The sequence below is a fragment of the Centroberyx affinis genome, unplaced genomic scaffold, assembly GCF_046629955.1.
Source record: "Centroberyx affinis isolate AG114_WGS23_722 - 3 ecotype Tasmania unplaced genomic scaffold, CSIRO-AGI_Caff_v1 ptg002439l_1, whole genome shotgun sequence".
Lineage (NCBI taxonomy): Eukaryota > Metazoa > Chordata > Actinopteri > Beryciformes > Berycidae > Centroberyx > Centroberyx affinis.
Genome location: NW_027280682.1, coordinates 103,083 through 131,066, shown reverse-complemented (window position 1 = coordinate 131,066; position 27,984 = coordinate 103,083). Strand labels below are relative to the sequence as shown.

Below are 27,984 nucleotides of genomic sequence, written 5' to 3'. Positions count from 1 at the left end.
AGTGTTATTTTTGTGTCATATTCTGTGTAAATTTTATTAATCTCCTACACAAAACTGTCAGACTTGGCTGCATATAATTTAAAATGAATTACCATGTATCTTTAGAGCCACTACAAGTTCTCATTTTCTCACTTTTGAGAAATCTGACTATGTAATGATACTATCACTTACCATTGTATATGCTAAAGTGTTAGCTTTATATGATCTACCGGGGACACATGGATGATTTTGGTGTCTGTGTTTTCATCACTTGGTGGTTAAGTTTGCCAAAAATCTCTGTGTATTCCTTTAAACAAACTCTCTCCTCCCCCCACACTCTCTCTCTCTCTCTGTCAAAGTTGAAGCTCCCGATAAACAACAGCTGGCATGAAGCGGACCTCCAGAGCCCCGACAGACAGAGGCAGAGTTCGGGCTGGATGTGCCCAGGGAGCAGTGAGTGTACCTGGGCAGAGTGGGGCCTCTGTCCCCGGCCCCAGGCTCTGTGTCTGGATCTCTGCTGTCAGAGCGTCTTCAGTGACAAGACAGCAGAAAGAACGTTAACACAACATTCGGTGTGTGTAATACTGTGTGTGTTTATGTGTGTGTGGGTGTGTGTGTGTGTGTCTCACCTGTCTGACCCCAGTAGTCTGAAAATGCGCGTGTTGTCAGAGATCTCCTGGGTGATCTGATGAATGAGAGAGAGAGAGACTTAAAATCAATCTAAAAACTAAAAACAGGAAAAGTGTAATTATTTAAAATACGGTCTTCATTGTCAAATAATACATTGCCAAAATATGGACTTTGTCTCTTACAGTTTTGCAGGTCTGAATCATCTATTTGCCTATCTACTAATATCACATTATATGGCATTCATTTATATTTTAAACATACGGCGACTGTGACAACTGTAATCAAAATCCTATTTTAGTCTGACGAACATTCTTCAAAGATGCCTGGAGGAACTTGTATCTGATTCCAGTTCATACATATGTTCCAAAGATCATCTGTAGTGTGCAATTTCCTCGCAAAAGGACACACACACATAGACACACACATAGACACACACACACACACACACACACACAGAGTATCGATCTCACCTCGTTGGTCTTGAAACTCCGCCCTTGCATGCCGTGCCTCCAGAAGGCCAACACACTGTCTTGGAGACAAACTGCACAGAAACACAAATAACAGCAACCAGGATTGTCACTAAATACTATAAATATGATTGAACAAATCCCTTACAGACTTTGGAACAACCTTCCAGAGGAGATTAGGATGGCTAAGTCTATCTTTTCATTTAAGTCTCTTTTTAAAACGCACTTTTATAGGCTAGCTTTACTATGATCCCATCTTATCATGTCTACGCCATTTGTTTGTATTGTTTTATCTAATTTTTTATGGTTATGTTTTATTACTGTGTTTGTTGTTTTATGTTTTATTGCTTATTAATATATTGTTTTATTATTGTGATATTTGTTCTTAGTGTTTTTGTGATTAACACCTCATGATTCCTGTTGTTTGCTTTTACCCTGTAAAGCACTTTGTAAGCCCTGTTTTGGAAAGGTGCTATATAAATAAAGTTTATTATTATTATTATTATTATTATTATTATTACAGGATTTCTGGGTCCTTCTTCTTGAAACAGTTGTCTCTCGTTGCCTTTTGGGGCTGTCAATGTGCAAAATTGCCTAGAGCAGCTTTAACTGCCCAGGTGTCATTTGATATTTTCCCATCATGGATCAGATACACAAACAGCAGAGCAAGACAAGTCTCAAAACAATCCATAACGTCACCAATATGCAGTATCATTGATAAATACATGGTAAAACTGAGGTCAAGTCTTGCTTTGGTTTCTAAAAATAAGCTGTACACACTAGGCTTGGGTGATATCCAAAATTTAACGCTGTCCTGCCAAAACAGCATTTTCTTTTTTTGTATTTTACTTTATTTCTTCTAAATTACATCAAATTTCTAGGTTATTAAGAATATTCGATACCAAGGAAAATAGCCTGGGTACACACAGATATATTTTCTGCCTTTAGCTGACAGTCTGATTCAGAAAGACTTGTAGTGAGTGAGCAGGCAGAGGTTCAGGGGATTTAACTTTTTCATGTAATATGCAGTATATAATTTCTTCTCACCTATGGACTCGATCTGGAAGTTGAAGGTGAGTTCTGCTGACAACTTCCTGCTGGACTTCAACCGACCCTGGAGGTTCACTATCTTTATACACCCTGGAGAGAGAGAGAGAGAGTGAGGGAGGGAGGGAGGGAGGGAGGGAGGGAGAGAGAGAGAGAGAGAGAGAGAGAGAGAGAGAGGGAGAGGGAGAGAGAGAGAGAAAGAGAGGAGGAGAGAGAGAGAGAAAGAGAGAGAGAGAGAGGGAGAGGGAGAGAGAGAGAAAGAGAGGAGGAGAGAGAGAGAGAGAGAGAGAGAGAGAGAGAGAGAGAGAGGGAGAGAGAGAGGGAGGAAGGAGAGTGAGAGAGAGAGAGAGAGAGGGGGGAGGGAGAGAGAGAGGGGGAGAGAAAGAAAGAGAGAAAGAGAGAGAGAGGGAGGGAGAGAGTGATGAAGAGAGGAAAAAGCTATGTAAAATTCTGGTACATCTGTTTTGAAAGCCTCTGCATTCTGAAGGAGTTGAGGCTGGACAGTTCTAATGCAGAGACGTGTGTGTGTGTGTGTGTGTGTGTGTGTGTGTGTGTGTGTGTGTGTGTGTGTGTGTGTGTGTGTGTGTGTGTGTGTGTGTGTGTGTTACTCACTGTCGAGGCAGACTAGGATGGTGTCTCTCTCTAGCTGAGTGACGTGGATCACACACGTCTGTGGTGTGTCTGCAAAGAGAGAGAGAGAGAAAAATCAATCTAATCCCCTAATTCATAAATGTAAAAAAGTTCATTTAATTCCTGAAGTTAATTTATCCCACATGCTGTAAACCTGCTCAACTTTAACCTTTGTCTTTTCCAGCATTTTACACTGTTCATATAATGTGTCTTAATCTGTTTATTTAATGCATCCTATATGTTTTTATTGTATTTAGTCTGTTGTGAGCACGTGGTTAAGTTTGTACTCCTTGCTGTACCCAGTAAGTTTCCAATTTTGAACCCCCGGTGTTGTTTTTTTTCACTGATAAAAAACGGTCGGACTGTTCTTACCCGCCTCGGTGAACCAGGAGGAGGTGGAGTTGGGGTTGACGGTGCCGAACCGGACCACCTGGTTGAGTTCGGTGCCTTTGCTGACCGCCACGCAGATCAGAGGGTAGGTCTGCTCCGGGACCACCAGCATCTCAAACACCTCCAGCGGACAGGGCAACGGGAAGTCTATGTTCTGTGACCAAGACAGGCAGAGAGAGAGAGATTATGTGATGTGGAAATAATGTAAATACAAAATGCTGATATCACACTACTATAATTAGAGAGCGGTTTGTGTGTTTGTGTGTCCCACCATGGAGGAGAGGAGAGGAGAGAAGAGGAGAGGAGAGGAGAGGAGAGGAGAGGAGAGGAGAGGAGAGGAGAGGAGAGGAGGAGAGAGGAGACAAGGAGAGGAGAGGAGAGGAGGAGAGAGGAGAGAGGAGAGGAGACAAGGAGAGGAGAGGAGGAGGTTATAAATTCTAGTCATTATTATTCATCAATATTCAATTATTCAATATTCAAAGCTGATCTGTTGTATAATTTATACTCTCTTTTTCTTATATAATTTTGTCCTACATTTGTTGTATTAAGTTATTTTGTTGTCGTATGCTTTGGCAATATGTACACATGTATGTCATGCCAATAAAAGCTCATTGAATAAAAAAAAATTGATAAAAGGAGGTTCACTTAACATGCTGTAATATTAGACAGAGGGTTCGGGACTACTAGCATCTCAAAGACCTGCAAGCTGAATTTAGGACTTTTTAAGACCTTATTAATGCTGCCTGGAATTGGATTTAAGACCAAGTTAACACAATAAATAAAACTGTCAATCGAGGAGAAACACACTGACCTTGATGAGCATGAACTTCTGCATGGACTCCACCCACTCCAGCAGGATGACGCTGGACTGGAAGGCTCCACACAGGTACTTGTGGCCGGTGTAGGGGTTACGCACTGGAAGGAAACCACGGCAACCATCATTACGTCTGAATATTGTATTTTGGTAACACTTAATAACGGCTTAATTCCTGTGTATTAAAGTAACCTACGAAAAGTGTTGTAAGGACACAATATTTGTACGCTTTGTACTTTTATTGTGTTGATTCACACTTAAAAGTACATTATGTATTGAGGAGATTTTCATGTACTGACAGAATTATTATTATTACTTTTCTGTGGGTTATTACACAGGTTCACTCATTGGAAAAAGGCCATTAAACTTTCTCTGTTTTTCATGTTGCTGACCTGAACAAAACAAATTTCCAAAAGTGAATCTTGAACTTGGTGCGGTGCGAGGCAATCAGACTGCACTAGTGACAAAAAATATGAAATTCCCCCTTCACAAACACTCACCTACGCAACACTTTTGGCACCCTTTAGTGTCTGGAATCTTATTAGACACAGCAAACTTCCTATAAAGAGACAAAAACAAAGAAATCAGTGTTAAGACAGAAAAGGTTTGGGTTCAGATCGATATTATATTACAGATTAAAACTGATGTGAATGTTCAGATATCACTGAAACTCATTTTGAAATTCTAAAATTTAAGACAGCTAAGCGAAGAAGCTTGTGTTACAGAGTTTGGTTGAGGACTGCAATCCTATAGATCAAATAACTTAGATGCTACTTGTTTTCTTTTACTACTTTTTAAAATGATTAAATGATCCACCCTCATCAGTCATCCTATTAATTCTCATAACAGCATGCAGTGAGGAGAGGCAGGAGAGAATTAACTGGGATTTGAAACTATAATGTTGAATGTGTACAGACCGCTTTATCCCCAGACGCCTCTGACTTAACCCGAAATTATGAGAATATATGAAAGATTAAACATTACATATCTTCAAGAGAATAGACCACATTGGCCATGAGATCAGACTATTCTCTCTCCCTTCCCTCTCTTATTTTTCTGTCTTTCTCTTTAAAAATAAAATACTAGCACTGTTGACAGCAGAAATGCCTTCTTCAGGTGAGAAAGTGTTTTTTTTTTACCTGGGAATCATCTTATCAGGCAGTTTGTGTGTGGGAATGGCTACTGGTAACTTCTGCATCTGTCTGGCATGTTCGAACAGACCAGACAGACTGTGGGAGTACAGCTGGGAGGCCTTGCCTAGGACAGAAGAGAAGAGAAGAGAAGAGAAGAGAAGAGAAGAGAAGAGAAGAGAAGAGAAGAGAAGAGAAGAGAAGAGAAGAGGTTAGAAGAGAAGAGGTTAGAAGAGAAGAGAAGAGATTAGAAGAGAAGAGGTTAGAAGAAAAGAGGTGAGAAGAGAAGAGGTTAGAAGAGAAGAGGTTAGAAGAAAAGAGGTTAGAAGAGAAGAGGTTAGAAGAGAAAAGGTTAGAAGAGAAGAGAAGAGATTAGAAGAGAAGAGGTTAGAAGAAAAGAGGTTAGAAGAGAAGAGGTTAGAAGAGAAGAGAAGAGGTTAGAAGAAAAGAGGTTAGAAGAGAAGAGGTTAGAAGAGAAAAGGTTAGAAGAAAAGAGGTTAGAAGAAAAGAGAAGAGAAGAGATTAGAAGAGAAGAAAATAGGTTAGAAGAGAAGAGGTTAGAAGAGAAGAAAAGAGGTTAGAAAGGAAGAGAAGGGGTTAGAAGAGAAGAGGTTAGAAGAGAAGAAAAGAGGTTAGAAGAGAAGAAAAGAGGTTAGAAGAGAAGAGAAGAGAAGAGAAGAGAAGAGAAGAGAAGAGAAGAGAAGAGAAGAGGAGAGAAGAGGAGAGGAGAGTCATTATGTTGATTTAAGCAAAGGTGCAACAAAACAATTTTACACCAACAATCGAGTCAAACAGGATTATTTCTTTACATACCATGCATGCCATAATTACACAGCCCTACTAGCAGCTAGCTGTAAGTCCACAATAATACCTTTAAGAGGAGAAATGTAGAATATTTTATAACAGTAAACCACCAGTGAATCAGAGAGCTGGTCTTACCAGATATGGAGAGGAGACAGTTGTTCATGACGTACAGCCAGGTACACCGCCGAGGGAAGAGCTGCACACACACACACACACACACACACAAGGCAGAGAGAGAATAAACACACAGAGAAACAAACACAGAGCTTAGGACAAAAGCAGCAGTAAGGTTAGGCTTCAAATTTGTCCCAATTTAAAAAAGAACCAAGGATATTTGTGAGGGTCCCATATTTTCGTGGTAAACATTATAACCCAATATGTAATACTAGCGTTATAACACATGGTTTCCAATCTCACCTGTTCCATTGAGGTCTCATGCAGCTCATTAAGGTTTAGTGTGTAGATCCCCTCTTCAGCTCCAAATATCAAATACTGGTCTGAAACACACACACACACACAAAACACTTTATCATATGTTACAGTAAAGCAATAGTTCCCGATAGGGAAGTCTGAAAAGTTCTGATAACACACAGCAACATTTTAGCCAGGATTTAACCAACCACCCCACACTGTAGCATCTATCTGGTTTCCCACTGGTTACTGCTGGTGTTGGGGTTGATCCAGGGAGTAATGAATGACAGATTAATCACCCGGTAAGGTGACGTTTCACACTGTGCATCTGGTTTCCTATTGGTTACCTCTGGTGTCGGGGTTGATCCAGGACGTGGCACAGTGGATCTTCAGAGGGCAGCCGTTGAAAACCTTGGAGAAACACGCTCCCATCTGGGAACGGGAGGAGAAGGTGATTATGTTAAATATTACATGCAAACATTACATGGTGAGCACTGTGCAGACTCTGGTGTCCGTGTCCTAATCCAAACAGGAACATTTTCAGGTGTTGCTTATCAGTTACACTAACACTAACAAGTGGAAACAACTTGATGAACTGTAATATTACCTAGTTTATCAAACAGCACTGACTTCTAGTTGAATAAAACAAGAATTATCTAAAGAAGAGCAGCAAGAGACTTACATGGACTTTGGGTGTAGGTGGGAGGCCGTTACTGATTGGCTTCTAAGCGGAAGAAAAGCACACAGATACAAAGACACACACATACAGCAAGTCAGCACATGATCATACATTATCATATGGATATAAAACATAAATATTACAACAAAGCTCAAGTCGGAGCAATTAGAACAAAGAGGGAATGATTTGAATTTTGGAGGTCAGCACTGTGGAAACTATTTTATTGATGATATCACTAAAAATAAATGGAAACATCCAGAGATTTAGTACAGGAAAAACCCTCTACATGTAAAACTGTGTGACTCGGTGTGATTTACGACAGAAACATGTAGGTTCCTTTTGACTTTTTCAACCTCATAGCAGTGGAGTCTTCAGCAAATCAGTGCGAATTGATACCGGATGATTGATACCTATATTGTGAGTGACGGGGTCTTAATCATGGCACTTTTTCCAACGAGCAAACGAGCTTCAGGTTTCAAAGACAGTAAGAGGACAGGAAAGAAACCGAGGAGCATGATCTGTGAAATGAACTGAAATTAAGCTCAAGCTGCACAGGTGAACCCTTTTCAGTTTTCTACATGCTTTTAATTTTAGGAGGCAGACTCTACTAAAATTGTAGCGCTGTAGAGCAAAGGTTCTCAAACATTTTCATTTCACACACCTCCAAATAGACACACATTAGAGAAACAGACCCCATATGAGAAGATTTTTTGCTCCTGTTGAATGAGTATTGAATTAAGGGGAAATAATGGTGTAAAACCTGTGATCACATTCCTATACATTCTGATTGGGATGATTTCTAGTGAATTAACTCATTTTGCTGGTAACCCCCTGGAACCCCATCAAGGACCCCTGAGGGTCCCCGGACCCCACTTTGAGAACCACTGCTCAAAGTTCAGTGTGCTTACCGGAATGTCCTTTCTGTCTTTCCGTATGGGGACACTAGGGGGCATGGTGGACTGTCTGTCTGCAGGACTGTCCCGCTCTCCATTGTGTGGAGAGTTCAGCCCGTTACCTACAACAGCAGAGACACAACTCAGTGTGTGTGTGTGTGTGTGTGCCTGACAAAGTGAGAGAGTGTGAGGGATAGAAAGGAAAGAAAGAAAGTGTATGTATGTGCAACAGTGTAAGAGAAAGTGTAAGAGGTATTTGCCAAAGTATTATTTAAACCGCCCATTTATGTTTAAATTAATTTTATTACAATCAGATAAGCCAAAAGTTATTTGTAAATGATGTGCCTTTTTGAAGAATGTCCTTCATTTAAGTAACATTTGTTGTACTTTAGCCATGCCGTGTGCTATCATTATGTTATTATTGTATGTTCTGTTTGTGCTCCATACCATGTGATCATGGTCGAGTCGCAAATAAATAAAGAATAAAGAATAAATAATAAAGAAAGTGTGTGAGAAATAAGGTGAGGAAATGACAAAGAGGGGCAGCGAGAGAGTGAGACTGCACGTACGTGTGTGTGTGTGTGTGTGTGTGTGTGTGTGTGTGTGTGTGTGTAAGTAATCAGGAGACTGAATGAGTCAACAGCATCAATACAGTCAATTACAGAACACGCTACAGGTACAGTCCACTCACACTGACACAACCACATGGATAAAACTGTTGGTTTCAATTGGCAAAAACAAGAGGAGACAGAGGAGAGCGTAACACTAACTACCAGACAAACTACTGGGAGCACAGAGGGAGGGAGGGAGGGAGGGAGGAGGGAGCAGGCTAGCAGGAAGAATACAGAGGATCAAATATAGTCACAGTTGGGAGTAGGATGGGAAATCACCACCAGACACCAGTTACATATTGGTTGAGGCTGGTCGACTCGCCACTCTACCAAGCTACTCTGACAGGTAATTATCCATCATTTGGATCGGCCGATTCTACTCCCAAAAAAATAGTTGGCTGATAAGAAACTGAGAGTGGCAGTGGAGTTTTAGTATTCACTGTGGCCACTGGACAAAAAGCGTTTCCTGCCTGAATGAGGGAACGCCACACAGTAAGTGGTACATTCAGATTAAGAGCAACAAAACTACCTCATTTACAAAAATTTTGGTGTGAAATATTCCAGTGGTTTTCCAGAGTCTGTGGAAAGGACATTCCCCCTGATCCAGAACTGGCACTCTTTGGATGCTCAGAGAGTGCTTTAAGCTGTACATCTGAGGAACAATTGGCATTGATGCTTGGTATGGTAGCTGCTAAAAAAAATGGTTCTAACAGATTGGAAATCACCTACACCCCTCTGTTTTAAGAAATAGCTCAACGAAATGATCATAATCATACAGACAGAGAGAATACGCTTCTACAAATCTGAAGCACCCAATACATTTTTGAACATATGGGGTCCATTCATTGACTGTCTCAAAGATAAATAATTGTTAATTATATTCTGGAGTGATGCAACCCTGTACTCCTTACCCTTTACCTGTACTCTTGTAATAACTGACTATGTAACTTCTTGAAAATTGCTGTGAACTAAGTCATACTATATGTATATATATATACATATGTATGTCTGGCAGCTTCTCTTTCTCCCTTTCTTTTTTCTCTTCTTCTCCTTTTTCTTCTCTTTGTCTGTTATGTTTTGTCTTATCTTGTTTACATGTGTCTTGAATATAAAACTGAAAAGCTGAAAATAAAATATATATAAAAAAAAAAAGAGCGACAAAACTACAAACCGGGCAAAAGCGCAGGCAGCTACAATATCACAGTTTCCCTACAGCTGGCACAATTTGTCAAAAGACTGAGGATAGCTAGCTGCTCCCTGGTCCCTGGAACAGTTTTGCTGGAACCTTCAGGAAAACAGGATAGAAAATATTTAAACTACTCTCTCACTATTGTGATTGGTGATGTTTCATCGCGTCATAGGAGTGTGAAAAAAGTCAGCTGATTTGTAGCGTCGCATTGGCCGCCACGCTGCGCAATGTGTCGCACACATGTAGATCCATGTTGCTGATTCTCCCTGAAAATACTCCCTTACTTCCTGTAGCTTTGTCGCTCGTAATCTGATCTGAAATTCTGCAATATCTTGCCTGCTACTAGCTGGAGAAGAGCACTCCTCCAGGGATGAGATAAGTAAGATATAAAGGCAGGAAAATGTGGAAACTGAATGGGGGGGTGTGTGTCAAATAAAAAAAAAAGGAAAAAATCCTGTGCACTACATCATATGCTGTTCCTTCAATTTTGACCAGCCAGGACGATGTTTTCTCCTCTTCCTTCTTCCTCCTAAGAAGCGGGGGAGGCGGTGGCGACTAGGCGCTGATTGATGGGATTAGACAACCAATCAGACGCCACAAAAAAACTGATTGAAAAAGACAAACAGTCATACTGGAGCAGGAGCTGATGGATGGAAGGAACTAAAAATTTTTGGAAAAACAACTAATCACGACTATCATTACCAACTCAATGAAACAAATCAACCAATCGGACTCTACAAGGACTGACTGATGGGGGGACCAGACAACCAATCGGAGGAGACGACAGGGTCTGGGGGGGGGGGGAAGCTACCAATCGGCTGCGCTTACTCTCTTCCTCCTCCTCCTCTTTTTCCTGCTCCTCCTTCACCTCCTTCAGCACCTCCCACGCCTCCTCCAGCTCCTCCTCTGTGTGAGGCGTGTGGAGCCACTCCCAGAAATGCCTAAAGCTCCCATCATCCCCCGGGGCAGAGATTTCGGCGTCCGCGCCCCGCGTGCTCTCGTTACCTAGGCTGCTGCGGCGGTGGGGGGGCAGCCGGGGGGGCGGGGGCCGCGGGGGGACGTTGGAGGCGGGCTTAGCGGGGCTGGGCGTCTCTGGGACCGGGCAGCGCTTGATGGTCCCTCCCCCTCTGCCGTCGTCCTCGCTGTGTGATTGGCTATCGTCTTGTTTTTGTTGCTGCTGTTGCTGTTGCTGTTGCTGCGGCGGGCAGATGGACTTGGGCTGGAGGAAAACACAGATGAGGACGACAAAAAAAGTCAGCTTAAAAATTCAATACCTGGAAGTCTTTTGCAATGAAGACATTCTTATGACCAAATCTATAAAGAAATTAAGAATGAAGCCATTGTTTTCTAGCAGCTTGCAGCTTCTCCTCACATTTTCAATAAAGTTACAGTAAAGGTGAATTCAACCCAACCCTGCTTACAATAGAAGACTAAACTGAACCTCTGAATTGATCTTCAACTGACAGAACAGAAACTGTGAGCTGTAGGATGCCATTGGTTGTTCCTACCTTGGGAGGAAGTGGGGGCGGGACTTTTGGCCTCATGATGGTGCTCGATTTGCTGAAGGGCGAGAACAGGGAGGAGTTGAGGCTTTGATTGACAGGACAATTGTAGCGCTCGTTATAAAACAGACTGACAATTCAAACAAACAAACAAACAAGCGCCATACAGAAAACAATGTAAACGTTTGTCAAAATGTCACCACTGAGGCTGTGGTTTCACTTGTCATTTCAAAGCAAATTTTCTAAAGATCATAAGGAACCAGTTTTATGAACTGAAAATGCCAAATATATTCCTCCTGCAGCTGTATAAATCTAAATATGTCTGCCTTACTTTCTCTTCCTCTTCATCTCTTTTAAATTGCTCCTTGGTGGATCACAGCTGGATCACATCCAGAGGAGGAAGAATTACGATCATCACACTGTGTGCGTGCTTCATCACTTCCTGGCTTTGAAGATCCAATAGAGATGTGGGTAAAATCTTATTTGTCAATTAATATGTTCTGGAATGATCGGATGATAAAAGATGTGTTGAAACCACAAGTGGAACCGTCGCCTAAACACTAAATGAGAGACAGACATGAGATAACTGTCCCAAAGGGTTAAATAAAAAGTGATGACTGGCACACTATTGATTGATTGTTAATAAAACCACAGATGGAGCCATGTGTAAAGTCTCTGAGAATGGCAGCACTGATATTGGATCAGGGTTAGCATTATTAGAGCCAGTATTGCTATAAATACCCCAGAAATTTATGTTGGATATACAGATGCAAATTCTAATACTAACAGAAGAAGATCTTATCATGCAAAAGTGTCAATTATTTTCAGTGCATGACTTATACATGCCATTTGCTTTTCTAATATTAATCAGCTTATAGATGCTTATAGATTAATACATAACCCAACAACCCCACAATTTGAGGCTTTTCACCAGCTTATAATAATCAATACTGATACTGAAGTTAGATCAGCACTTTCATTCTGAGAGGCTTCATCCATACAGCCATATGGAGCGTGACTTTATCGAGCCACTTGTTGATGACTGACAGACAAAGGACCAATCGGAGCACACAAATCAAAACGGATATAAGCTGGGAGCCAATCGACATGAAGAGAAATGCAGGAACACCAATAAAAAATGAGACACAATGAATCCACGCCACGCTAAATGACAATGAACAGACAACTGGCTTACCCCAGAAAAGTTGCATCAATGAAAACTTAGTCATTTTAGATGTTGATTTACCTTTGAATCCACTGTATTAGATTCTGGGATGTATACCGAGAAGTATACTCTATGGGGATAATTTGTATATCTTAAGGGTATTATTGTTAATTGCAAGGAAAATGATAATGATTTTGTATTTCCTCTTTCCAAAAACGGTGGCCTGTAGCTTTAAACCTCCACTGATTCCATTTTTACTTCCTGGAATTAAACTTTGTGATAATACAATGTTAGCCATAAAAACATACTTACTCAGCATTCTATTAGGAAGGACTGGGAACCAGCTTGAGTGCTTTGGCTCTAACCCCAATTTACATTATTACTGGTTGCAGGCAATGTTGGCAATGTAGGAAATGAAGCTTATCTTATTGTTGTGTTCTGGATAAAACTGTCAGCAAAAATGCCTAAAATATAAACCATTGAGGCCTTCCTGATTCAGTGGAAAATCTCCGTCTGAAGAGAAGGCTCTGGTCGGCCGTACACATTTGGCTTTTACACCATGAGGGACGAGGCTTGATGCCAAATGTACAGTTTTATAGAGGCAAACAGAAGAAGGGAGTGTGTGAGTGCGTGCACACACACACACACACACACACACACACACACACACACGCACACACACACTCACACGCACACGCACACAGCAAGGAGGCACACAGATGGCGGCGCAAGTGGAGCACAAAACAAGACAACAGAATATAAGACGTCAAGGTCAGGAAGAACAGTTATCTAAGCACCAAACCCAGACGCCACTTTTTCATGCAACAAGAACTAGCTAAATCCAGTAAAAATGAAGTAAAATATACCACAATTTGATATGTAGCTGAGTTTACATGTTAAATGCACCTTTTTAATGCTGTAGTTTTGATTCCAACCTCTGCCTATATCAAGTTATTCCACTGTCTCTCTCTTTCTCTCATCTTTTCTATCTCTTTCTACAGTTTTACCATCTGAAAATAAAATGTAGGAATGCCTAAAAGATAAGTTTTATTTTTTAGGGTTAGGGGTTACTGTTAGTGGCTTTTAGACTTCACACAAGACAGTAGTACACAGCATGGAAAACACACTCAGGCTGTAAGCACACACAGACACAGGCGGCGTATGTGGCGTGATGGCGCGGTGTGCTGCATAGAGATGCGTGGATGAAACTGTGGCAAAGACAGGAAGCCTTCCTCCTTTTCCTCCTCCTCCTCCTCCTCCTTTCCTCGTCCTCACCGCGAGGAGAGGAGAGAGAGGGAGAGGGGAGAGAGAAAGAGAGATGGGAAGGCTGGCAGGGAGGGAGGGAGGGAGGGATGGGCTTCTAGTTCTAAGACTAGGAAATAACTTACTGAGTGTGAGTTTCATCATCATCAGCACCATCATCATCCTCATCCTCATCATCCCCTAAGTGTGCCACATGGCCCCTGGGAGAGGAGGTGAAGATAGCAAGGGGGGTAGGGGTGAAAGGAGGAAAGGAAGGCAAGGGAGGGAGGAGGTGTGGGAGAAGGGGAGGAGGAGGAGATAAAGGATTAAAGTATGGGGAGCGGAGGAGGAAAGGATGAAGGGAGAAAGGGAGCGAGGGAAGGAGATAGGAGATGACAATGGGAGGGAGGAGGGGGAGGAGGAGGAGGGGGGAGGGAGGAGGGAAAGGTGGAGAGCTGAGTGAAGCTTGGTCCACAAACGACCTCTAACCCTGTTCCTCTGACATGTGAGCAGATCTGAGAGGACTGGACAGATCCAAGCTAAACAGCTGAACCCCGCATTCACACTGCGAGCAACACCAGTAACAAGCCAGTGGAGATCCACTCATGTCCCACAGAGCTGAACAACCAGGGAAACTCCATGTGATTTTGTTCCATCAACAATAGTGCAACATGGATGTGAAGATGATTCCCGCCATTCAAAGTGTCCCAGTTCTCTACAACTTTTATTTGAAAGACTAAAGGAATAAACAAAGCTTGGACAACAGTTACATCCATGGCTAGCTATGTTACCTCTTCAAAACGACACAACGTAATGAAAGGCAATACCAGAACAGAGAAAAACACATGACTTTACTGTTCAAAGCTTTGTAGCTGCAAATCACTACATAGATGCAACTGGAAACTCTGGCATCAGAATACAGTGACCCATTAACCAAGTTGCTCACAGTGTGGACGCAGGGTAAGGGCGGTGATACATAGGACAACTTTTTTGTTCAATCTAGAGCAACAAAATACAATTCAAAATTGTGGCAACAAAATGTTCCCAGGTGGTTACTTATTTATTTATTTTAACCTTTATTTTACCAGGAAGTACCATTGAGAACTAATTCTCTTTTACAAGGGACACCTGGCCAAGAGGCAGCACTGATAATAAAATATATGTATTTTTTTTTATTCAACTTTTTATAGTAACAATGCGGAGGCAACTCCTTGATGTCTCTAAAAGACGGCCCATGTATCACTAGGTTCAGGCACAAGAACTGCAAGCTTCAGACGGTCAGCTGATGGGTTTAATCAACATGCCGCCGACTGCTTCTGTCCGCCTTGCCAGACTCAGCTGTCCTGTTTAAACCCATCAAGTCCTTACAGATCTACACAGATGCGTAGGCAGTAGAGTTGAGGATTCACTTCCAATTCAATCAATTCAAATTTAACTTTACTGCAATTCACATAACAACAGATGTATGAAAATCCACTCACTGAGGTGACTAAATTGAAAGTGAATAAACACTTATGGGCAGTTGCTAAGCTAAGGGTGGGTGGAGTTATCCTAGGCTAGCGGGGCTTTCCATTCCATGTAAAACAAACTAACCCTTCCCTTGTATCCTCTTCACACTGTACAACTCTGATGTGATGAGCAAGGAAACTAGGAAAGGCTCTGGACAGACAGTAAACTACCAGACCCGGGTGTAATAGTATTTGGAAATAATTGTTAGCGTTTGTTTTATTCTCCTCGGGGAACCAGAAGGGTGGAGTTTACCATGTCGGGACAATTCAGATAAGACTGAGCTGTCAATCGCAGAAAAGAAAACTAAAACGACTTTCACATACTTTCCAGTGACGGTCTTAATTTTCTGGGACTCACTGCATGGCAAACCCCAACCTTATGCCCCCTCTATAAACTAAAACAAACCACAAAATATTTTTTTTTGCAAATACTATTTTACCCAGGTCTGTTACGAACTGGGCCCGTGCCTTTAAGTTAAGTCTATGTTATTGTTGACTCATCTATAACAGTGGTTCTCAACGTGGGGTCTGGGGACCACCAGGGGTCCTTGAGGGGGTTCCAGGGGGTCCCCAGCAAATTTAAGAATTGTTAAACTTCAGCATTATTTCATTTACAAGAAGTTAACACAATTAGAGAATGTAGAAGAATGACTGTTTTGATCATAGTTTCTATGTTATCTCTCTACCTACAATACAGACAGTCATGGAATTCTGGACAAAATCATATCTAACAATAAAAATATTCTCAGATTTGGGTCTGAGAGACTCTCATCAAATGGGGGTCCGTGGCTCTAATATGGACTAAACTAGGGGTCCTTGATCTGAAAAAGGTTGAGAATCACTGATCTATAACATAACATGGGATTTGACAGATCAACTTTAGCTTTTGAAACAGGAGTGAACAGGTAGAGAAAACCTCATGGAATGGAACAAGACCCCCGCTCTCTCCCTGCTGTTTCCTCTGTGCACCAGAGGAGGGAGACACTGAGACAAACAGGTGTAAATACAACTTTAACTAGAGGGAGAAACTACATTAACAGTGCAGATAACTTACTTATAATGTGCTAACCTGAGTGTTATTATAAGGGTATGGTAAAAATAGCAGAACTGGTTTGTAAACTTTACTAGCTTATTAACTTTCACATTATATTATCTAGATCACAGGATTAAACAAAATTGGTCTGACAATTTCATTTGTATTTAATTAAACAAAGAAAGTAAAATTTAGCCGCTAGTGACTGATAGTGGATCTGTTTACAAGACAACTTTATACCCACTGTGAGCAGACTTCAAAACTCTCTCCATCAGCTACATTACTATGTAGGCCATATAATGAAACTAAACAGATTTGTCATTCAATATCGATTCAAGGAAAATAGCAAAGCACAAAAACAGTCATCATCATTTCATCTATGGGACGAAAAATTTCTTCATCGAGCTGCCAATATAATTGGTAAGGGCACCTATCGCAGCGTTGGCTAAAAAATTGAGTGCACGTGCATGTGTGTATGTGTGTGCACGCGCAAGTATGTGTGTGTGTGTGTGTGTGTGTGTGTGTGTAAGCCATGCTTTGCAGGAAGCTCCTAAGAAGCGCAGTGTGTTTTCCTGATGTCAAAGCGTCAAGCAGCTGAAGAAAGAAAATAAAACCCAGCAGAATCCAAAAGGCTGAGAGCAGCGTGACGTTACAGCCCTTAGCGTTAGTCGCACGTGATTGGCCGGATTAGTCCTGCCGTTAACCATGATTGGCTGATGGGTGGGCGTGGTTAGAGCGTCAGCGAATCAAAGGGGGGGGGCCCCGGGTGGATCGGGGAAGTGGGAGGGGCCTGACTCACCTCTGCTGTAGCTCCTCCTCCACCGATTTGAGAAGACTCCTGTTTGGGACGAGTGGAGAGAACGAGGGAGAGGGAGGTGAGAAAAGGACAGAGAGCAAAAGAAAAACTGTACGGTTTGATTTAAAATACTTTGGAAATAAAAAATGGCTTATTCCTCATCAGTGCAAAACACCACAGATTTGTGCTAAACACTCATGCAGAGATGAAAACACACTAACCAGGGATTCGTAACTAGGCTTGGGCCAATATTTATATTTTGTGAATATCGTGATTTCTTTTAAACTTATAAACCTATAATCTTCTAGTGGTAAGATAGTAAAAAAAACAAAATAATAATAGTGGTAGTGAAAAATTTGTCATCTTACTTATTGTGTATCGCGATATTTTGGTGGGACAGTATCGCAAATTTACATTTAATTTTTTTTTACTAATACCCAAAAAACCAAACCCTCATCCAGAAAAAAAACCTTCAAATATCATCTCCTGGAAAGACACATAGACACAATTCATCCTCAACAGGAATCTAGGTCCTGAGGTTGAAAAAAAAACCATGCTTCACAAATCCTGTTAGTCCTTGACAGAATGTGGAGGACATTCTGCCGCCCTGATCTGAACCTGAGCCTTCTGCTGACACAGCACATTTCACTTATGCCTCTCTCTCTCTCTCTCTCTCTCTCTCTCACACACGCACAGCTTACAGAGCATCTTCAAGCTGCAGCTCCATTATGAATAAATCATCAAACCTACAGTATGAGATCTCTCTCACTGTCTCTCTCTCTCTGTTTATATAACTAAAACACTTGCAAGTCTACAGGAAAGAAGGGAAAGAAAGAACGCAGATATATGGTGACAAAATATAAACTTTGGAGAGAGAAAGAGAGGGCAAACAAAGAGAAAGTAATAGAGAGGGTGAGAGACAAACAGCAAGAGAGAGAGAGAGAGAAAGCAATAGAAGAGAAAGATGAGTGAGAGAGAAAGGGATAGAGATGGAGATGAAGAGAGAGAGAGAGAGAGAGAGAGAGAGAGAGAGACTTACTTGTTTCCTCCCAGTAGACTAGGTGAATCGTGACCGTACTCCAACTGCAAGTCCTACAAACCAGACAAATGATGTGATTACTGTTACAGAATACTTCATACCTGGTTCATTTAAAAAAGGTGCTATGTGTTTGATTTCTCCACTGACACACGCCGGGCTGAAGATCAATAAAACCAATAAAACCTTTCAAATAACAGCTACAGCTGAGACCTTGCTGAGTTGCCAAATTACCGGTGGGTAAGGATGGGACGATATGGCGAAATTCAACATACCGTAATACAAAAATGTGACAATACGTATCACGGGGCAAAAAAATTAATCGCGATATTAGTTTGATTTTATTCTGGTGTAGTAATCATTAATGAGACGGCTTGCCCATCACAACTTCACAAGCTCTCCATCCAAATTATATTATTTGCACTTTGTAATGACATTTTTAAATTGTTGTTTACATTCTACCAAGACAATGCCATCGCTAGAAAGATTTGTGGCTCAGAAATAAATATAATTCTGCACACTCAGACGTTGCTGTCACCGAACTTTTATTTATTACAGCATATCGTGGTTGTATTGAATCGTGAACCCACTATGGCGCATCGACTGTTTCGTGAGATAAGCACATCGTCCCATCCCTACTGGTGGGGCCGCTATTGCAGCAGCCATGGTCATGTTTTTAGTAGCCTGATAAAATCGCAACACCCTGTTAAAAATCACCACGTAGCAACCTGAACATACTGTAAATATTACACATCATCACACACATGAACACACACAGTATACAGTCAGCATAAGCCGAGCTCTACGCCCATAGATTTGACTCATGCTGCGTTCAAACTGTGGCCAAAAAAACAAGACAAACCGGTTGGCATCTCAGGATGTTAGTCAGCCACAACGTGATACTGCCTTCTCGTCTCCATGGTGATTTTGGTAAACAAGAGGTTTGACCAATAAATGCATGCCGATACAGTAAAAGCTCATTTTCAATACTTTGTTTCATTTCAAAATGTCTTACAGATTAGATTTGTCAGAAATGATTAGATATGATTCCCAATGTAAATAAAAAGGAAGCCAAACAATTTTGGTAAAAAGCAAAGGAGCCAAGCTGTGGTACAAGCTCTTGCTGATTTTCTACATTATCTTCACGGGAAGAGAAGGGGAGAAATGAAGAGCAGGTAGACAAACGTATGTGGCTGCATCCGTTCTGACAGATGTTTCAACCTCTGGTTTGTTGGCAGAAGGAAGAAGTTGGGAGAATTCAACTTCTGCAGGCATGGTAGACGCCATGTTGAGTTTACTGTCATTCTCATATTGAGATGAATGAACATCCGGCTTGCCGTCTACCGCATGCCGCCACAATGTGAATGCAGCATCACACCACAAGTTTTTATGGAGATAACTGATGCACACGTGTGCAGGAGCAAGCACACATACTGTAAACACACAGAAATACACACACATTATACACACACACACACACACGAACATACGAATAAGGCCTTGTTGCTTTGGTCAACTATGCAAAGAGGTTAGAGGACATAAAAACCAACATCAGTAAAGTAGAGAGAAACACTCTGTAGAGAGAAACATGAGGGATGTCAAATTAAAAAAAAAGAAAAATCAACAAACATCAGATACAAGATGGAAAACATTAAGAAGGTGTGTGCATTTATTAATTTGAGTGTATACAGCAGGGTTCAAACACCTGTATCAGTAAGCATCTGTCCTGCTGAAGTGTCCTTGAGCAAGGCACTGAATCCCTACCAGCTCCAGAGGTGCTGCTCCAGCTGAGCTTGACCTTTGACCTCTTGTTGGTAGGGGGTCAAAGGTCCCCTACCAACAAGAGGTCAAAGGGGGGTATTTCCTCTCCAGGGAGAATCAAAAATATTTGATACTCAATACCAATAACACTCTCTGTCACCATGTCATTTACATTTTTGTCCACAGACAGTGGTTGTGTCTGTGTGTGTGTGTGTGTGTGTGCGTGTGTGTGTGTGTGTGTGTGTGTGTGTGTGTGTGTGTGTGTGTGTACATCTGAGGTCATTGTGTTGCTGGCTGATTCAGCAAGGTTACTGAATGTCTTTCTCTCTTCTATCCAATTCGTCCTTCACCTGCTCTGCCTGCTAAAAGCTTGTAGGTGTCTGCAACACTTTATGTAAACCTGAAAACAACAACAACTCGTATCGCCACGACAACTAAAACAACACCAGTCAGTCAAAGGCGGGGGGAGGAAAAAAGGAACAAAATAAAAAGTCACAGACCAAAGATTGGTATATAATCATGGACGAAAACTGCAAAAGAATGAAAAAACAGACAAAAAAAACGACCACGGAACGATTAGACATCGAACAGCCAAAAGCATTAGCAGGGTGGAAAACGAGTGAAAGCAAGGGAAGAGAGAGGAAGAGACAGAAGAGGATGTGGAGCGAGAGAGAGAGAGAGACAGAGAGAGAGAGAGAGAGAGAGAGAGAGAGAGAGAGAAAGAGATTGAGAGAAAAAGAGGACAGACAAATGGAGATAGAGGCAGAGAGAGAGACAGAGAGAAAGAAAGAAAGAAAGAAAGAAAGAAAGAAAGAAAGAAAGAAAGAAAGAAAGAGAGAGAGCGAGAGAGAGAGAGAGAGAGAGAGAGAGAGAGAGAAGGAGAGAGAGTACTACCAGGTTAGATCTTGCTGTATAGTAGAGCTCCTCAACACAGTCCAGATAGGGTTCAGATTGACACTGGTCAGCAAGACAGAGTGAGAGAGACCTGAGTTAATACATGAACCTGAACGGACGGACGGAGGGAGGGATGGAGGGAGAGAGGGAGGGAGGGAGAGAGGGATGGGAAGATGGAAGGAAGAAAGAGGAATGATGGATGATAGATGCATTTAGTCCATAAAGGGATCTGAATTGGATCCATGGGTCAGCAAGAAAGAGAGACAAATATCGTATTGAAATATTAACCTGAAGGGGGGGGGGGGGGGGGGTCCAGGGATAGAATCGGTTTGGATGGGGGTTAAAATCAGCAAAACAGAGGAGGAAAAGGCCTTAGGTTAATATATTAAATGTGCCATGTGTAGCATTTTAAATACCAATCATTGTCAAATGAATTGTGATACCTTGCTATAATTACTGTAAACAAATGAGAGCATGGTGGAGATGATTGGTCGCCTCTATCTCACACCAGTGATACTGTTAGTGCTAGTGTTTCTCAAAATTACTTAAGACTACATTTCCCATAAACCCTGTTCTCTCTGCAAGGAGGGAGTTGCTACTTGTCTCCCCGGCAAGTGCTCTGGATGCATCTGTCTTTGTCTGTTTGTCTTCACTGAAGAGGATGGATCAACATGTTGGAAGTGGTTTTTCCATCGACCATCTGCCAGAAACTCTGAAAGCTTTAGCTCCGTTTGCTCTGGAAGAACAGAACCTCTTCCTGTTTTGTGCCGTAAAGCGATCCAGCAGATTTCCCTCCAAATCCCACCAGGTGGAGAAACAATGGAGGATGCAGAGTAGAGGCTGATAGAGGCTGTCTATCAAAGTTAAAGGGGTAATGATTTACTGATGTTCGAATGCTACATGTAGCACCTTTAACCTGGGTGGACGGATGTATGGAGGGAGGGAGGGACAGAGAGAGCTCAGAATCACACTGGTCAGCAAGAAAGAGAGAAACTCCATATTAATATATTATCTTACAGGAGGAAGGAGAAAGTGAAGGAAGGATGGATGGATTTGGGTCACATATGGTCTAGAGTCACATTGGTTAACAAGACTGCATGTCAATATATAAACCTGAATTTGGGGGGGGGGGGGGGGGGGCTGCTGCATTCAACTGTGCAAAATCATGTGAATACAGTGAATTTGATTTTAGTGTGGATTTTCAGCCAGGAAGGACAGAGGAATACAATACGGAGGGAGGGGAAAAAAAAAAAAAGATTGAAGGAAGGACTGAGAGAAAGCGGGAGTGAGTGAGTGAAGGAAAGTAAGGGAGTGAAAGACTTGGGCCAAAACGTTGTGATCATGCATGAACCCTGCACCATCTCATTAGTCCACCAGCAACCACCGCCTCTTTCAAAACTTCTCAGGACGCTCCAATCCAGAGCAACTTCCAATGACAAGCAGCTAGGGTTCGACCGATAAGCTTTCATCAAGGCCAATATGATACGGATGTTTTTGGCTTAAAGGTGCCGATATATTGTGTAGCAAGGTTATTATCGTTAACGAAAACGAAAACTAGGTGTGAAAAAACATTTTCGTTAACTGAAATAAAAATAAAAACAAGGCTTTACAAAAAACGATAACTAACTGAAACTGTATTGTGTGTTTACAAAACTAACTAAAATAAACTAAAATTATAGAGAAAATGTCTTTAGTTTTCATCTTTGTCAGTTTATTTCATACATAAGCCTCGTATTTTGAATTTTTGAATTTCGCCCCCGACAAATACCCCATATTACAAAAAAAGACTAAAACTAACACTGAAACTAATAAAAACTAAACTAAAACTAAGCATTTTCAAAAAATAAAAACTAAACTAAACTAGCAAACCCGCTTTAAAAACGAATTAAAACTAAACTGAAATTGAAAACAAAAAGTCAAAACGAAATAAAAATAAAAACTAATGAAAAATTCAAAACTATAATAACCTTGTTGTGTAGATACTCTGAACATTTTCATGCCAAAAAAAAATCACAACGATTCAGTGTTTCCCCTGAGTTTCCTTCTTTCCAGGGTGGAAAAGCCCCTGAAACTTTAGACCATCATGGGACACTAAAACTCTCCATTTAAACCCGTATTAATGAAATTCTTCTACGGCCAGCAGCTCAGGTTTTACGGTCCTCTACAGTTTTCCTCTACATAGGATAACACTACTTACAGAAGCAAATATTGCAATCGTTTGGCTACAAAACACTTGGATTATGCTGCTCGATTTTGGTTAGAGAAATTTGACGGTCATTTTATGCCCTTTTTGAAGCTCTAAAACAACTAAACCCTGTTTATCTTTGAGAGAAACCTGTGATGGGATTGCTGGAGCTAACTCACTGTGTGTTTGCCGGTCCTGCGAACTTCAGTGGAGTTTCAACTGACAGGACTGAGTAGATAATGTCAGATTTTTTTTGTTTTGGGGTGAACTGTTCCTTTAAACCATCCCCTCCCCTTCATCTACATCTCCTTCATGACTCAAGTGGGTTTAACACATGAAATCAATATGGGATTAGCCTTTACCTGGATTCATACTGGGTTGTGAAACCCCTAAAGATCCTAAAAACCCTTGTGAAACTCACTGTCTAATTTCAAAACATTTTTAACAAATATCAAAATGGGTATCACATGGAAAATTAGAAAGAGAAGTCTACTTTTTTCCACATGTGGATTTGTTTTAATCCAACCAGGGTGAACTATGTGGATGGGCTTAATGTTTGGTTCAACACAGATTGATAAAACAATGTGGATTGGCTGGGGTGCTGCCAGTGAATGAGTGAGGATTAGACATGCTGGTACTGGTGTAGTGGCAGACACACACACACACACACACACACACACACACCGCAGCTAATAACTCACCGGCTCATGATGAGGTTCTGTCTCCTTTCTCAATGGAGGATCAAACTTCACCTGACCAACTGAGAGAGAGAGAGGAAAAGAGACAGAAAAAGAAAGGGAGACAAATGAGAGAAAAAGAGAAATACAGCAGGTGAGGGCTTAATAAACAGAAACACCACTCATACAGCTGGCTAGTCACATGGTGATCCTGACGTCATCCAGTTTCCTGAAGTGTTTTGGCCATTCATTCATTTCTTGTACCCAGATTTTAAAATAGCTGTGTTCCATACGGTTCTTCTCATTCAGTCAATCAGAGAATTTACAGCACAAGAGTAACAGATAACTAAATTGGATTTGCAGTCTTGTATGAATCATCGAACAAGACTTTATAAATAACCTGAGCTTGGTAAAGGACTACAATTTCCATGGTGCTTTACGCCACAGCGCCGTTTTCGATTGACTAACTGGAGCTCTGTGATAGGGCTGGGCAATATATCGATATTATATCGATATCGTGATATGAGACTAGATATCGTCTTAGATTTTGGATATCGTAATATCGTGATATGGCATAAGTGTTGTCTTTTCCTGGTTTTAAAGGCTGCATTACAGTAAAGTGATGTCATTTTCTGAACTTACCAGACTGTTCTAGCTGTTCTATTATTTGCCTTTACCCACTTAGTCATTATATCCACATTACTGATGATTATTTATCAAAAATTCTCATTGTGTAAATATTTTGTGAAAGCACCAATAGTCATCCCTACAATATTGTCACAATATCGATATCGAGGTATTTGGTCAAAAATATTGTGATATTTGATTTTGTCCATATCGCCCAGCCCTACTCTGTGATAAAAATGGTTTTATGCCGGATTGCAACTAATTGTACGGCATTTTACAGAATCCCCAAGAGTGAACGGTTGAAATAAAGGTGGATCAGACTCATACGGGAAGATTTAATGTCTTTCAAACATGCAGGGTATTAGGATACTAGAGCTGTTACGCACCACATAGCTAGCTACCGTGTCAAATCAGCCCTGAGGAGAAAGTGGCAGCTGAACGAGCATAAGAGCTGTTCTGATCGTGTGATTGGTCGGGAGTTGGCGAGGCTTATGGGTATTGTAGTAGGTGCCATGGAAATGTATGTCTCTGACGATAAAAAAAATCTGATTTTCCAACACAGGGGTTGAAAAATTAGCAATCATTGATGATAGCGATCACATAATGGAGCCTTGTTTCACCCCTTATTAATATCAAGCCCACTTAATACAGATCGGCTGTAATCAACAACAGAATGAAGTTGGACGGGCGGCTAACATGGGGACAATCCCTTGTTGGCAGCATGTGATTAGCCAGCTCTACAACTGGCACATGGTTCTGCTCACATTCCTGGGTTTTTCTGGCTTTAAAGATGCAAATCTGGAATTTATTTGACCACGTTAACTTTGGGTAGAAACTCACAGTTAATCTCTGACAGCGTCTTTCCTTCCCTGGTGCTCCTGCTGGTGGAACGAATACGATGAGGAACAGAGACTGGAGACTGTCAGGAGAGAGAAAGACACACACACACACACACACACACACACACACACACACACACACAGTCAAACAGAAGTTCAAGGAATACACACAGAATAGTACTTTAGAGACAGACAATGGGTTTGGAGGGACACAGAGACGAAAAAAAAAAAAAATCAGTCTGCTATTTCCTGTTTGTGTGATTTGATGACACAGCAAAACAGCCACACTCTGCAACCAGACACCAAACCATGGCAACACAATCCAAGAAAACACAAAGCCTTTCCTAGCAACAACAACAGCAGAGTTTCACCTCTGACTGAGACCCTGTAAGCCTAAACACTGTATATCCCTTCACATAACATCATATATGGTATTTGGTGGATGATCTTGTCCAAAGTGCTTTATGATAAGTATATATATTTAAAACTAAGATTGGATTCCGGTACAGAAACAAATCCTGCTTCTGTTTTGAAAATGGGAAATCCATTGTACAATCTTCCATCATGTCAGTACTTCATTATGCAGATATTCCATATGAGCACACTTTTATCACAAATTTCATACTCATCACTGTGATTTATATGGAAAAGCCGGTTGATCTTCTTTAAGAACAAGAAGGGATTTGCACTGCATTACATTTATCTATAAAGCTCTACTTATTTATAAAGCTCCCGCAAATACCTTTCCACTCTGCATGCTTTTAAATGCAGTAACTACAAGACCAGATCACAGGACTGGTTCGTTTTTAGAAGCTCCACACACAAATACAGGACTTGGCAAGGTTGGATTTCATTACTATAAACCTTATAAATGGAATGATTTGCAAAGGGCTGAAATTTGATTCTAAAACATTAATTTCTAATGTCTTCTTTGATTCCTGTAATTGCTGATATGTTTGGTGTTTGAATGTTTCCCCAACGCGTGACTGCACTTTTTTTTTTTTCTCTCTCCTGAAAAAGACATTTCGATCTTAATGTGACTACCTGATTAAATAAAGGATTCTTGACGCCATGCTCTCCCCACTGAGCTAGACAAGGAAAGGAAACTCCAACCCTGTCTGTCTGTGTTAATGCCGCCTTGCTCTACCCATTAAAATAGACAGGATCACTTTAGCCAAAATATCTTTGGCTGATTGCTAGGTGTTTGATTTCCTTTGAGGGAAACACAGGATATACAGTCAGGTATGGCCCATTGTTTCATGCCCAGATGATCTGCATGTGTCTACAGTAGGTCATATCCAAATTAAACCACAGTCGTCTTTCCCAAACAAATTCAAATCATACTTGACTTAACCCGTTTTTGTCTGAGACCGACGTTGTTCCAGCAGCAAAGCTAAAAACACAGCAACCTCAAACCATGCATGTAGAGGGACTACATCCTTAAAATGCATATAACAAATCCACACATTTAGCATATCAGTGGGTCTGGATAGAATGAAACGCCACTTCTAAGCCTAATCAAGTCCATTCTGACAACACACAGGTCGTGGTTAGTAACTGTAAACGGCGGTGGATAAAGATGGCTTCCTAAACTGATGTCATTGGAATACACCGAGTCCAGCCCGTGCTTTGCTCTGGGGAGGGCAATGATGTCCAGCCACTGAGCAGCCATCTTTATGACCCCGCCCCTTTCTTTAATGGCTAGTTGGTCCCACAGAACTGATCCCTACTGATGCAGTTTAATAATCTCCTATGGCATGGCTAAGACGGTTGACAAAGAACTTGAATAATGTTGTCATGGAAGTGAATGCTGTTTTTTTGTGTGGTCAGTTGGAATATTCAGTATAACTACATAGAAATTAATAAAAAGAAATAACAGTAATAACATACAAAAACCCTTCTACAGCTGTGTTAACACCAGTGACAGAGTGTTCTGATCCACCGTGGATCTTCACCTGGACAAAACCTTCTCTGTGTAGTTTAGTTCCTCGACCATGCATGTGCAAGGCTGCATTAAATTAAAATGATAACGCCATCCGTTTTGCTACATAATGCAATCACAATCATTAATCACAAATATTGGTCTTAATGATGAACAAAAGTATTTTGCTGCACTTTTGTCACCTTGACTATTTTCAGCTACAGCAGGTGTTCCAGATGAAACGCTGAAATGTTTCAAACTGGCCGACTGCAGTAAGCATTCTGACTTCTTAAAATGTGTAAAGACTCATGGAATATACAACGCCTATGTTATACAATGCATATGTGTTTTATGTCTTATGTCTGTTATGTGTTTTTATATTCCACAGGTAACCAAAGGTAAATCTCCACATGTGTGGATTAGGCCTGCAACTAACGATTATTTTCATTGTTGATTAATCTGTCGATTATTTTCTCGATTAATCGATTAGTTGTTTGGTCTATAAAATGTCAGAAAATGGTGAAAAATGTGGATCAGTGTTTCCCAAAGCCCAAGATGACGTCCTCAAATGTCTTGTTTTGTCCACAACCCAAAGATATTCAGTTTACTGTCATAGAGGAGTAAAGAAACCAGAAAATATTCACATTTAAGAAGCTGGAATCAGAGAATTTTGACTTATTTTTCTTAAAAAATTACTCAAACCGATTAATCGATTATCAAAATAGTTGGCGATTAATTTAATAGTTGACAACTAATTGATTAATCGTTGTAGCTCTAGAGTGGATAATAAAGTTTCTAATCTAATCAGCATTCCATGATTATCAATTATGGAAACTAAAATCACGATACACAATTATACACAATTAACTCCACAGCCCCAAGTGTGTGTTTTGAATGTAAATATCAACAGAAAAGAATGGACATTCAATACAACTTCTACTGTCACGTTACACTATGCTATGATGCAAATCCATCAACTGTCTGAATCTCACATCCCAAGCCAACTTCAGCTTCCATGACAACATTAGCAAACACTGACTGGCTTCCAGCTGAACTGCAGCAGCCAAATGACTATTCAGGAACACTGGTTTGAATGGGAAGCCACTGTGTGTCTATTCAATTCT

General features: G+C 41.0%; 1 protein-coding gene across 1 annotated transcript in view; it reads right to left on the bottom strand.

The window, feature by feature from the left end:
- Positions 1 to 568: 568 nt before the first annotated feature.
- LOC139656302 (mitogen-activated protein kinase kinase kinase kinase 3-like) overlaps positions 569 to 27,984 on the bottom strand; it is a 52,041-nt gene continuing 24,625 nt past the window's right edge. Inside the window, exons 13-33 of the mRNA XM_071533836.1 lie at positions 24,941 to 25,019; positions 23,498 to 23,556; positions 20,612 to 20,674; positions 17,960 to 18,012; positions 16,924 to 16,962; positions 13,730 to 13,804; positions 11,183 to 11,234; positions 10,503 to 10,893; positions 7,890 to 7,996; positions 6,985 to 7,026; positions 6,650 to 6,734; positions 6,309 to 6,388; positions 6,027 to 6,087; positions 5,097 to 5,214; positions 4,458 to 4,516; positions 3,955 to 4,058; positions 3,126 to 3,297; positions 2,736 to 2,804; positions 2,124 to 2,216; positions 1,080 to 1,150; positions 569 to 664 (exon numbers count right to left, since the gene is read on the bottom strand). Coding sequence (XP_071389937.1) covers positions 605 to 664; positions 1,080 to 1,150; positions 2,124 to 2,216; positions 2,736 to 2,804; positions 3,126 to 3,297; positions 3,955 to 4,058; positions 4,458 to 4,516; positions 5,097 to 5,214; positions 6,027 to 6,087; positions 6,309 to 6,388; positions 6,650 to 6,734; positions 6,985 to 7,026; positions 7,890 to 7,996; positions 10,503 to 10,893; positions 11,183 to 11,234; positions 13,730 to 13,804; positions 16,924 to 16,962; positions 17,960 to 18,012; positions 20,612 to 20,674; positions 23,498 to 23,556; positions 24,941 to 25,019 — 1,932 coding nt within the window. The 3' untranslated portion in view covers positions 569 to 604. The remainder of the gene's footprint in view (positions 665 to 1,079; positions 1,151 to 2,123; positions 2,217 to 2,735; positions 2,805 to 3,125; positions 3,298 to 3,954; positions 4,059 to 4,457; positions 4,517 to 5,096; positions 5,215 to 6,026; positions 6,088 to 6,308; positions 6,389 to 6,649; positions 6,735 to 6,984; positions 7,027 to 7,889; positions 7,997 to 10,502; positions 10,894 to 11,182; positions 11,235 to 13,729; positions 13,805 to 16,923; positions 16,963 to 17,959; positions 18,013 to 20,611; positions 20,675 to 23,497; positions 23,557 to 24,940; positions 25,020 to 27,984) is intronic.